The sequence below is a fragment of the Elephantulus edwardii genome, unplaced genomic scaffold, assembly GCF_000299155.1.
Source record: "Elephantulus edwardii isolate Elephantulus edwardi_28Jun2011 unplaced genomic scaffold, EleEdw1.0 scaffold00071, whole genome shotgun sequence".
Classification (NCBI taxonomy): domain Eukaryota; kingdom Metazoa; phylum Chordata; class Mammalia; order Macroscelidea; family Macroscelididae; genus Elephantulus; species Elephantulus edwardii.
Window position 1 is genome coordinate 6,395,686 of NW_006399821.1, and position 12,233 is coordinate 6,407,918.

General features: G+C 48.5%; 1 protein-coding gene and 1 pseudogene across 1 annotated transcript in view; one reads left to right on the forward strand and one right to left on the reverse strand.

Moving 5' to 3' along the window:
• Positions 1-8,069, reverse strand: part of LOC102871899 (angiotensinogen-like) — an 8,719-nt gene extending 650 nt beyond the window's left edge. Inside the window, exons 1-5 of the mRNA XM_006888754.1 lie at positions 8,007-8,069; positions 6,591-7,410; positions 2,937-3,204; positions 1,019-1,163; positions 289-318 (exon numbers count right to left, since the gene is read on the reverse strand). Coding sequence (XP_006888816.1) covers positions 289-318; positions 1,019-1,163; positions 2,937-3,204; positions 6,591-7,410; positions 8,007-8,069 — 1,326 coding nt within the window. The remainder of the gene's footprint in view (positions 1-288; positions 319-1,018; positions 1,164-2,936; positions 3,205-6,590; positions 7,411-8,006) is intronic.
• Positions 8,070-8,187: 118 nt separating this feature from the next.
• On the forward strand, positions 8,188-9,103 carry LOC102872297 (annotated as a pseudogene).
• The last annotated feature ends 3,130 nt before the right edge of the window (positions 9,104-12,233 follow it).

The window sequence follows — 12,233 nt, forward strand, 5'->3', positions numbered from 1 at the left end:
CTGGCTTGCCTCTGTGGGTTGCTGGCTTGCCTCTGGGGTCTTCTGGCTTGCCTCTGGGGTCTTCTGGCTTGCCTCTGGGGGCTGCTGGCTTGCCTCTTGGGGTTGCTGGCTTGCCTCTGCGGGCTGCTGGCTTGCTTCTGGAGGCTGCTGGCTTGCTTCTGGAGGTTGTTGGCTTGCTTCTGGAGGTTGCTGGCTTGCCTCTGGGGGCTGCTGACTTGTTTCCGGGGGTTGCTGGTTTGCTTTTGGGGGTTGCTGGCTTGTCTCTGGGGGCTGCTGGCTTCCATCAGCTTTGAGTTCAAAAAGGATGCTGGTCAGTGCCTGCAAAAAAGCAAGGTCAGGAGCTGTGCAGTGCTGGCCTAGAGCCCCCAGCTGCCAGGAAGAAGTGTTGTGAGGTGGACAGTGCAGGAGAACCACAGCCCAGCACACCTATTGTTCCTCCCAAAGCATCCCTCCAATCCTCCCACTTCCACTGCCCTCTGTTGGTACATAGGGCTGTTCATCCTGCACTGTGAGCAGGGAGGCCCTGGTTTCTATGAGGTCTGAGAACTGGCCCATGAGCATGCATTGTCCTCCCCTAGGACCACACAGTGCCTGAGCGGCTCAGGTGCTTGGCTGTGGAGGTGACTGGTGCATGTTTGCTTTTTGTTTCCACTGGTGGGGGTTTCCTTGAAGCTGTGAATCACATCACAGGATCATGACTGGGGTAGGGAGCATGAGGCAGTGAGGGATCAAGCCTTCAGGAAGCTCTTTCTCTTAGGGACCCAGGTATGCACTTTCTACATCTTAGTCCTACCCTTGCTAGGGATGTGGGGAGCACGTATAACATCAAAATATACACTGGGCCAGAGATGAGTTGAGTGCCCCGACCCGACCAAGGCTAGTCCATTTTCTCCCACTCTGAAACACATCTGCCTGGCCCTACTTCTCCTTCTTCCCTCCTGCCAATCCCTTTCCCCCAAAGATCTATCTATGTTCTCTCATTTGTCCCCATTCAGCCCATGGTGACCTCATATACTACCTTTCCAAGTATGAGCTTGGTGTCACTTATTTTGCCCAGTTGTGCCCCAGAGTCCAGCAGAGTGGGAAGCCTGGCCTGGGTGAGCAGGTCCTGCAGGTCGTAGCTGTCCTCCAGCATCAGCTGTGGCATGGTCAGGTGCACAGCCCTGGAGAGAGGACTCAGTTTGAGAAAGTTCCTTAAGGCTCCCACAGGGGGGTTCCAGGCCCAACACGCTGGCCAGTCTCCAGAGGAGGTGCCCAGGAAACACATCTCTAAAGGTACTTTACCCACACACTCAGCTAGGTTTTTCCTAACCCTTAAGAAAACAAATACAATCAAAATTTTTCATGGCCTCAGAAAGATCATGACTGGAATGTACAAAATTTAACAGGGATGATCTCTGTATGACAGATCATGAATAATTATTCTTTGTTTTGTTTTAGATTGGCTGTGTTGGAGATACACTTCTTTGATAACTAAAAAAAAAAAAACCAAACCAACAACAACAAAAAAAGCAACCAACCCCCAAACCAGATATTCTCTAAAATAACTCATTATCTCCTCCAAGCCACTTTTCAATGGGTTTCTGAAGCCACTCAGCAAAGGGATAGGAGCAGGAAGAATTACCTCAGCCATGGTGCTGGGCACAGATCTACACCACTACATGTGACCTCCATACAAAAAAAGTCTACCTCTCCTTCCTTTGGCCCCCCTGGAAACATGAGTGTTTCTAATGACATCCAAATTAAAAAAAAATAAAATAAAAAAATAATTGGTATCTAAAGGCCTTCTCTGATCCCTGTGAGATGTCACAGTGCCTGTCTCAGAAGCAGATTTCTGGGCCTCACTGGCTTTTTCCTCAGAGGTGGACCAGGCTATGCTCTTGTAGAAGGAGACTCATTGGATTTCTTTCACAGAAAGAAAAAGGAGCTCCTGGCAACACCAACTTCACAGCGTGTACAAGCTACACAGGGACTGGGAGTCTGTGAGTCAAAGGGAGCTCCAGTCCCTAGGTTTGCTTCAGAAGTCAGATTCTCCTAGAAAGTCTGTCTCCAGGAAGTTCTTAGAATCCTAAAGATTGTGCATTTATGAGGTGGGACAGACAATAAGATGTGTCTTCTTCTAAAACAAGTGGATACACACTAGCACAGAGAAAGGACAGTTCCATCTCCCCTTGACTTCACCTGCACCCAGAAAGAGAGTAAATTGGGAGATAGATAAAAATATTTTCTATGTGGACACATGTATGGGTGGGTATGTGAATAGATAATTGCAAATGCCATAAAAATGCCTGATTCTAAGCTAAGGTAAGTTAAAGCTGAGTTAAACTACGATGATTATTTCTGTTTTCCATTAACTTTAAAGTGCTTTTCCCCCTCCTGGTGACTCTAAAGTCAGTGGTTTGAAGAGACTCCACTAGCTTTCTACCTTCATTATAGAATTTCTTTTCAAACTAGTAGTAGCCTGTAAACACCATCACTACTTTTCCTGTAGTTTGGGGACGCTAAATTCATTCCTTCCAGACTGCTGCTTCTGGATGTGATACTGCTACATCTGTGCCAGTAAATGTCCCTAAAATAATAAATGGATGGTTTTCAGCTTGACTCCAGTTCAGTGTTTTGGTTCCCCCATGAGCACTTAAACTGAGGATTTCCTTTCTGGATTAGAACCCACACAGATGAGAGGAGGATGACAAATGGGTAGATGAATGGGTGGGTGGATGGATAGTGGGGTGGGTGAATAGATGGATAGATGGGTAGGTGGATGAACACATAGATCTGCTTCAGAAAAGCAATGATAGTGTGTGGGAGTGCTTGGGGCCACCCAGTTTGCACAGTGTCCTCAACTTCCCTTGCTCCATGTAGGAGTGCCATGGTCTCCCACCTTCCATAGGATGGGGAAGCCCTGGGATTCAGAAAGTGTTTGTAAGTGACCATACCGAGGAGCCAAATTCTTCTTGCGGTTCAAGAAGTCAGTCTGGAAAGTGTAGGTCTCCACCTTCTTCAGGTCGGAAGGGTTCTTGGGCTGGATCAGCAGCAGGTAGGTGTACTCGCTGAGGGGCACACGGGTCACTGAGAAGCCGTACCTGGCAACATCCCAGTGCTGGAAGGTGCCAATGCCTGAGAGCATAGGCACGGATACGGTGGTGTTGCTGTCCACCCAGAACTCCTGGGGCTCTGGCAGCAGGGAGAAACCCTTCATCACACCTGCAAATTCAGACAGAGAAGGAAAGTGGAGTTGTTGGGGGCCAAGTTCAAAGGAAGAAATGTTCACAAGTGCAGTTGAGAGTGGGATCAGCTCATAGCTAGATTCTGACTGATGCATGTTTATCTCCCCCATACCATAGCCTAAATTCCTCAAAGAGAAAAATGGGGCTTCTCATGAAGGCAGTTCTCTCACAGAAAGTCAACGGGAGGCCTTGCTACTGCCCCACACATATGATTGATTTTCTCTCTTTACTCCAGCACAGCATGTTCTCAGCCACTTCCTATGTTCTTCAGTACACTATCACCCTGTGTGCACTTCAAGTCCTTTCCTTCAAAACCCAACCACCTTGAATTGAAACAAACAAACAAACAAACAAACAATAATTATTGACAGTTGTTGAATGTAGTGCACAGAACCTGGAGTTTTACGTTTCCCTTCTCTAAGCCTAGTAGAGGAACCCAAAGGCTCTGAGCATTGAAGGAACTTGCCTAACTAGGAACTTACCAGCAAAGCCCATATCCTTTGATTCTGCGCATGCTATCAGCTGTGACTGGCCTACGAGTGGTCATCCAGCTGCCAGTCTGCGTTCTGACAGGGCACATGGCCTGGAATAAAGACCCCACTACTCAGCAGCCTTGCTGCCATGGGCAGATGTGGGACATGGGATTTGAGCACGGGATTTGAAACGCAAAGAGGGGCAGGGAGCTAGGATGGCAGAGTGGGGACAACAGGAGCCCAAGCCCTGTCATAGGAGAGGAGCAGGGCTGCCCCTGCTCAGGCTGGCATGAGGGAAGTAAACCAGCTTTCTGGGGCTTTCCCCACTACAAATCAGGACGTGGCCCATGCCTCAATCACCCTCACCCCCTGAAGTGCTTTCATTTGGAAAGGTCCTTTCTGCCATTTCTTCTGGGAGGACAAGGGGACAATGAGTAGGCCATCAGAGATCAGCTTGTCAGTCTTATTCACCTCGAGTTCTCTCAAGTGAAAGGAGGGAGCAGCCAAGCAAAATAAGTACTCTAGAAAGAAGGAGCTGTACATGTGTGCATTCTCAGGCTCAGATAGTGTGAAAGCAGAATGACAGATTCGGAAAGTGCCAAGTCTCTCCTGAAATTCCCATTGCGGGATCTCAGTGTTGCCCAAGTCTGGGGAGTGGTGGGGGGAATTTGAGTTGAAAAACAAAGACTAAGTCTCTTTCCTCCAGCAAAGCTGTCCATGCCAACAGAGAAGGGCACTGTTGCCATGCCAATAAGGAAGGATACAGTTCCCAGAAGGTGGCCTCTGAAAGGAGGTAACCACTCCTCATTGCTTTTCTGAGGGCATGGTTCTCTTCACAGATCAAATCAATCTCTGAAATCTACTCAACTGATGTTATGGCTGTGAAGAAGGCAGAGGTGTGGACCAAGCGCCCTTCCGTGGCACCAAAAGCGAAGAAGGAAGCCCCTCCCCCTCCCAAAACTGAAGCCAAAGCAAAGGCACTAAAGGCCAAGAAGGCAGTCTTGAAGGGCATCCACAGCCACAAGAAAAAAAAAAAAAAAGAAGAAGACCCACACGTCACCCACCTTCCAGAAGCCTAAGACGCTGAGACTCAGAAGGCAGCTCAAATGCAAGCTTGACCACTATGTCATCATCAAGTTTCCCCTGACCAGAGTCAGCCATGAAGAAGATAGATGATAACAACACACTTGTGTTCATTGTGGATGTCAAGGCCAACAAGCACCAAATTAAACAAGCTGTAAAGAAGCTCTATGACATTGATGTGGCTAAGGTCAACACTTTGATTAGGCCTGATGGAGAGAAGAATGCCTATGTTCAACTTGCTCCTGACTATGATGTTCTGGATGTTGCCAACAAAATTGGGATCATCTAAACGAGTCCAGCTGGCCTCGCCATGAAAAAAAACCCAAAAACCTCCCCAGGATTTGTAGGGGCTGTTTGTGCACATTATTGCCTAAAGGGAACTCAAGCGCCCACGCCCAGCTAATTTCATGGATGGATGGGGGTACAGAGGTATAAAGGACTCTTGAACAGATTCCCAGTAGACAGAGTGCGGGGCAGGGGCAGTTAAGCCGCAGGCACCATTGGAAGATGGGCTAAGTTGGAGGTGAACTGCAGCCTGAGGGTGGGCTACAGTTTCCCACTTTCCACTTCCATTTCTTCTTTTCCAGCTCTGGAGCCACCATCTGGTAGGCCGGCACCTTTGGGAAATGAGACTTCCACCCTGAGCTCTATGCTCTCTGTCGCCTTGGTGTGCTGGGCCCGTTTCTTCACCGACCCTCCTCATGGAGCTCCTCCGACAGAGCAGCCAGGCTCAGCACCCCAAAACCTTCACAGAAAGGATGGTGCCTTCAGTGCTGGCTCATGAGCAAAACCTCAGCCCATCATCTCTCACCTGAGGAGGCTGGAGCTCCTCTTCCTCTGTTGCTCGCAGGCCTCCAAGGGCAGTATCATTGCAGATAATCAACGTTCTACATAACCTCGGGCCCAGCTCTCAGCTTCCTATTTCTCTCTGACCCCAGGTTGCCCATCTTCTAGGTCAGCCTCATCAAGCACTTGCCCTTCAGCCAACTGCCTGTGGACTCCTGATGTGCGTGTCACTGGTACAGTTTGCCTGGTCTGTTGCATAACCTGCAGGCTGCCCTCCCTGCCTCCAGTCCACACACTGCAGGCCACCATAATGGCTGCCAAGCATTACTGTGCCTGTTCAACAGCCTGACCACAAGGAATCCTGAAGTCTCTTGATATCTCAAAGGCTCTCAAAACATGGTCTTTCTAACTACATTCCACTGGTAACCACTTTATGCCTTCCCATTTTCTGTCTTCACCTTAAACTCCATGCCTTCCTCATAACACTGAGAAGCCCTCCTCCTGGCCATAATCTCACCCTGGGTGCCCCACTGAGTCTTCCCCTAAGCCCCTCTCCCTGGTGGCTCTCGGCAATTCATGGAGCTCTTCTAGAACACGTCCACCTGCAGCTTAACACGCAGGCATGCCTGGATCTGTTTGCACACCTTTTCTCCCTTTTCACATTGACAGCGAGCAGAGGCACAGAGCCTACAGACCATTCCACCTTGAGGCGCCTGGTCAGAACCTTACAAGGAATAGAGGTTCAACAACCATTTGTAGAACAAGTGAGCCATCTTTGTAGCACACTTGTTTTCACAATACTTTCAGCATGAAAGTGATTTAAATAAGCAAATAAGTTATCTCATGGGATAGTCAGCCCAGTCCTTGCAAAGTAACCTACATGATCACATGGCTACATATCCTGGCTTCACAAGGGAAGGGATCCTGTCCTATAGGAATTGAACCCTAATTCCATGAGGATGGAGTACTGCCACCCTTAACACCTAAGTCAGGGCTAGAGCAGACCTGAGGACTGCCTTACCTTGGAAGTGGACAAGGGTGTTGAAAAGCAGGGTGCTGTCTGGGCTGAACCCTGCTAGGGGTGGGCTCATTTTCCACCCTGTCACAGCCTGGATGAAGCTCGTGATTTTCTCAGCAGCAAGATCCGGGTTGGACAAGTCTAGAGACCTGAGAAGAGTGACTGAGGCAAAGGGTGCCAGGCCCTGCACGAATGACTCTTTCACTTGCAGATCAGGAGCTGTGAATAGGCCCATAACTGTTGTCAGGAAAAGCTGGGCATTGTCATGCTCCTTGCCCTTGGACACGAGACAGCCCTGGATTGTCTGCAGGATGGAGAAGAGCTTGTGTCCATCCAGACGAGAGGTGCAGCTTTGGTCCTCTGCAGGAACCCCCAGGAATGCCTGCAATTTGCTGGCTGTGGGGTCCAAGGCTCCCAGATAGAAAGAAGCCAGGGTACCAAAGTAAGCAACTGGGGAGAAGACGTGACTCTTGTTCCATGTCTTGCTCAGCCTGCTGTACATGTGGAGGCCCTTCAAGTTGATCAGTATTCCGACTCCCAGGGCCTTCAGCCTGTCTTCTTTCCCCAGATTCTCCACTGCAGAAGCCAGCTGGATCCACAGGGCCTTTTCATCCACAGGGGGTGACTTGACTTGGATTGGAACAGGTGTAACATTCAGCTCTGGAGGTCCCTCCTCATGGGTTTTCTCCAGCTCCTCACAGATGCTCTTGTTGAAGGTGAGGAGGTGGAAGGGATGGATATATACCCGGTCACTGGCAGCTTGGCCAGCCCAGGCCAAGAGGCAGAGGACGATGGCTCCCAGGCTTATGCCAGTACAGGCCATCTCGGATGGAGGCACTCACTCAGTGAACCCTGAAACATCAATTTGTAAAGAGTGATTACTGATGATTATGAAGTGACATTGGCCAAACTTTCTGTTGTCTCAGTATCCCCTGTTCTTCACCCTAGGTGAAGTTTGTCCACTTTTATATGTAACAAAGAGGACAAATGGGTGCAGTTGCTTACCATGATTCACAGCCTTGGAAACCCTGGCTCTATGAGGTAGGTTTACCGTGTCTATAGTCTCTAGGAGTCAGAATTGACTCAATGACAGTGGTTTACTTTCTTTATCTGGAAAGTCCCCAGGAGGGACCCCACAACGCTAGGTCTATAGTTCTTCCCCAGAAAGTCCTGTACGTAGCAGTCAGAGGCCTCTGTAAGGAAGGTAGAGAAGGACTGAGTCCTGCTGGCAGCTTGTGAGACCACTGGACATTAAGGGAATCAGATGCAGAGTTCTTCCTATGTACAGTAGGGCCAGGAAAATCCAGGTTATGTCAGGTCAACCAGGAAATCTGTACTTCATTTATTAGTCACTGTGTGTCATTAGGGAGTGCTGGTGGCATTGTCTTTAGAAAGCTGCCTCTTTTGGCAGCTGGTCACATGGTGAGGGTGGGGGTGAGGGGGCCACTCTAGCTTGTGACCTGTGTCTATAGTCTGGCCCATTATGTCCACCTGCCCGGGTGGATGGCACCTCAGAATTCGGCTCTGTGGCACCAATAACAGGCTGCCCCTGCCTGCCTCCCAGCTTCTAGCCAAGGGCGGGGCCTTTCCTGATTTGAGAATGCCCACCTCTTGCTATGAGCCAGTGGTAGAGATCAGTGTCCATGCCTATGGGGCAGTATACAAGGCTAGTGATCCCCAAAGGACACTTTGTGGCCCTGACGAGTGCGAGAATCCCCAATGGAAAATGTTTTGAAGGGGGCCTTCCTGTCAGCACAGTTTGCAAAGTGGCCTTTCTGAGATGGCTGGAGGCTTTTGAACATCCCAATGTTCTCAGGCTGATAGATGCCTGGTACAGACTGAACTGACTGTGAAACTAAGGTGACTGCAGTGTTTGAACATGTGGATCATGATCTAAGGAAGTATCTAGAGAAAGCACGCCCACCACCCTTGCCAGTGGGTACCATCAAAGATCTTATGTGCCAGTTTCTAAGAGGCTTGATTTCCTCCATGCCAATTACATTATTCATCAGAACATGAAGCCAGAGAACATTCTGGTGACAATGTTCAGGACAGTCAGGCTGGCTGACTTTGGCTTGGCCACAATCTACAGCTGCCAAAGGGCATTTACACCTGTGGTAGTTATACTTTGGTACCAAGCTCTTGGGGTCTTCCTCCAATTTACATATGCAACCCCTGTGGGCATGTGGAGTGCTGGCTGGATCTTTGAAGAGATGTTTCACTGGAAGTCTTTCTTGTATGGAAAATCAGAAGCTGACCAGTTAAGCAAATTTTTTTTTATCTCATTGGGCTTCCTCATCAGAGGAAGACTAGCCTTCAGATATGTGTCTGCCCAAAGAAGCCTTTTCTCCCAGAGGACCACGCCCAGTGCAGTCTGTGGTGCCTGAGGTGGAGGAGTCTGAGCACAGCAGGAAATGCTGACTTTTAAACCACATAAGCAAATTTCTGCCCTCTGAGCCCTACAGCACTCTTACCTGCGGAAGGGAGAAGGTGATCCGGAGAGAGTGGTGGAGTAGCTGGAATAGGACCAAGCCAAAGAATAGAAATTATCATGTCTTGTCTTTGGATGTTTGAGTGGAAAGACTCTCCTCCTTGATAAGGCAATCTCTATTTTGGCCTCTGCCTTCATGCTACGGTCTTGGATACCCTTTCCCCCAACTTTTTACAGAGAATACTCTGCTGCCTTGATGATGTTCTTCTCCTGCCCCTCTTTTTAAGGCATATCCCCCACCCCCTATATCCCTACACTAAGGGATATGTCTGTCTTCCCTTCTGTGACATTTGGTTCATTATTTTATATACAGGTGGGAAAACAAAACAAAGAAATGTGGTCTTTTTTAAAAAAAAAAAGTTGCACTGATAACTGAAAAGATGATTCAAATCCACCGTGGCTTAAGGAGAAGGAGGTCTGTGGTCTTCTCTTTTTGTTTTCAGAAACCCCATGGAAGGTAGCTATGAGAATTAACTAGAATAGCAGTAATCTAAGCAGAATTTGAGTTTCTGTTTTGGAATGTGTCATTTAAAAATGTACAACCAGCCAACATGGAGATGATTCCAACTAATAGCAAACCAGTGTCAGAGTAAAACTTTACTCTGTAGGGTCTTCAAGTCTGTGACCTTTCAGAAGCATTATCTAAGTCCCACTGGTCCACAGGAAAACCCAAGCTTTTCACTCCCAAACATAAACCAGTTCTCAAAGGAGCTGGACATGCTTGCTCTGCCCAGTCCCATTCACAAGTGGGTACAGTGAATGTACAGTGGGTCTGGGTAGATACTTTTTCATCTACATAATCTATTATCATGCAATAAAATATTGTCTTCACTTGAAGCTTTTTCCTTTTCCTTCCAAAAATGTTCGATACCTCACTTGAGGCAGCAAACAAAAACCCAAACCCAAATCTGGTGCCATTGAGTCAAAGTCAGGTTCCTAGGCTATAAGTATTTAAAAAAGATTGTCCATCTTTTCCTGTGGATTTGAACCAAAGACATTGAGTTAGCAGCCCAACATGTAACATATCAACTACACCATCAAAGCAAGTTTAAATATCACAGCTAAGTGTCTGAGCACTTAGCCAGACCTCTACTCATTGGATATAACTTTGGTGCCTCTTATTCTAAGCACTGTGATCTTCGTGGCTTTCTAATAGTCTTTCTATGTGACGAGGGAGCTCTGGTGATCTAGGCCATAGGGTTGTGCTGCTAACCCACTCTCTGGTGGGTTAATCCAGAGGAGAAAGATGTACAGTCTCCTCCTCCCCTGTGATTTATAGCTTTGGAAATCTGGTGGACCAGTTCTGACTTGATAGCAATAACTTTGACCTTTTGACTCTCTACGACAAGGTCATGATCTTTCTAAAAAGTAACAGTTATTATTTTTTTTTTTCATTGTTGAACATTTTCTTCCCCCCTTACCCTCCTCCTCCTAAACCCATATTGCAATGCACCCCTTGTGGACATATATTTGCCTAATCATATAGTCCTTTCAGACAGCTCTTCCCCTCATCTGTTCTAACACAGTGCTCATTATGTATCCTTTCTCTTTTCCCATTCTCTACGCTCTTTTCCTATTCTCTCTTCAACTCCCTCATGTCTGTCCTAGTATAATAGCAGTGTTAGGCAGTGTTTGTCCTTTTCTGACTGAGATATTTCACTAAGCATAATTTTCAAGACAGAAACTGTGGCTTGTGTTCAGTTATGGTCATCATAACTGACATAGTCCTTAAATTGGCTCTAAGTCAACTAGCAGCAGTGTCTAGAAACAATTAGGTACTTCAGGCAGGGTGAACACTCTACTTGCCACCCTGATCCAGCCTGTCTTTTCCCTTCCTTTTTTCCTTGGTTCTTCCTTTTCAGCACCATCACCAGTTCTGTTTTCCTACCTCTATGGATCTGTAGTCTAATGATAATGAAATAAAAGAAGCAAACTATGTACTGCTTATGACCAGTGCATTTAGTTTCCTCTGCTTTCTTCCATTAGAATGTAAGCTGCAGGAAGTAGTAACTCTTGCCTTTTGTTTGTTTTGTCCACTGATACCCTGTTTTCGGAAATAACACCTGGAACATCAGAAAACTCAAGAAAGTCACTGCTGCAGAGTTGGATGGAACCAACTGGTAGCAGACCCTCTAGCAGGTTTTTATGATTGCAGTAACACACTGGAGATTGTTCACCTCAACAGAATCGCTGGTAGATTCAAAGCACCAGCGAGGTGCAACCAAGCCACCAGAGCTCCCTAGGGACATAGGAGGTATTCAGTAAATCCCGGCTAAGCGGAATCACTGGTGCTGTTTGTCAGGGTAGAGAAGTTACTAAGCCAAGAGACAGAACCAGGAATCAAGCCATACTTTCTGCACCAATTTATACGGTCTCTTAAAAAAAATTGTAGAGATTTGCATTTTTCATTCTAAATGAACTCTCATGTTCTTTCCGCTCTCTAACATTAGTCCCATGTGCGAGAGAGGCCAAGTACTAGAGTTAATCCTATTTACAGAGTAGTACATTGAAGCTCAGCGACTCAGAGCAGGAGCTGAGGACCACAGACTACACTGCCCAGGGGGCTGCAGGGAGATGTACTCGCACCTCACCCGGTGGGCTGCCGTGACACTCACCTAAAGTCCCAGACCCCTTCAGAGTTCCCTGTTACCGTGTAAGAGCAGGTGGGGCGGCAGCAAGGAGGACAGCCATGACCGGGGGCTCCCCAGCAACGATCCTGCAGGCCACGGCTCCTCGCTGGCCCCTCACTCTGCTCCGCGTTGGTTCAGCTGTCCGGCCTCCCCTCCCGACCACCCTTCCAGGGCCAGATGAGAAAGGGTTGAGGACTCAGACAAGAGCGGGGCCCAGGGAAGGAGCGCGCACTTACCTATCTCCCTGAGTGGTCCCAGATCAGGGTGGCTGCTCCGGCTGTGTCCGAGGCAGGACTGCTGGTCCTCGAGCGTAGGGGCTGGGGTAGTGGGTGGGATTGGTCACGTGGCCCAGGCGAGGGGGAGGGGCCGCAGCCACACGAGCTGGACCCTGTCCGGGAAGCCGTGATGACCGATGTCCAGGCTGCTGCTGGACAGAACGCGCTGTTCAGGGCCCCGCGCCCTGGCGCCGCGCGGAGGGCCCACCAGCCGAGGGGAAGCGGGGGAGGTGGGGCCGCCTCAGTGAGA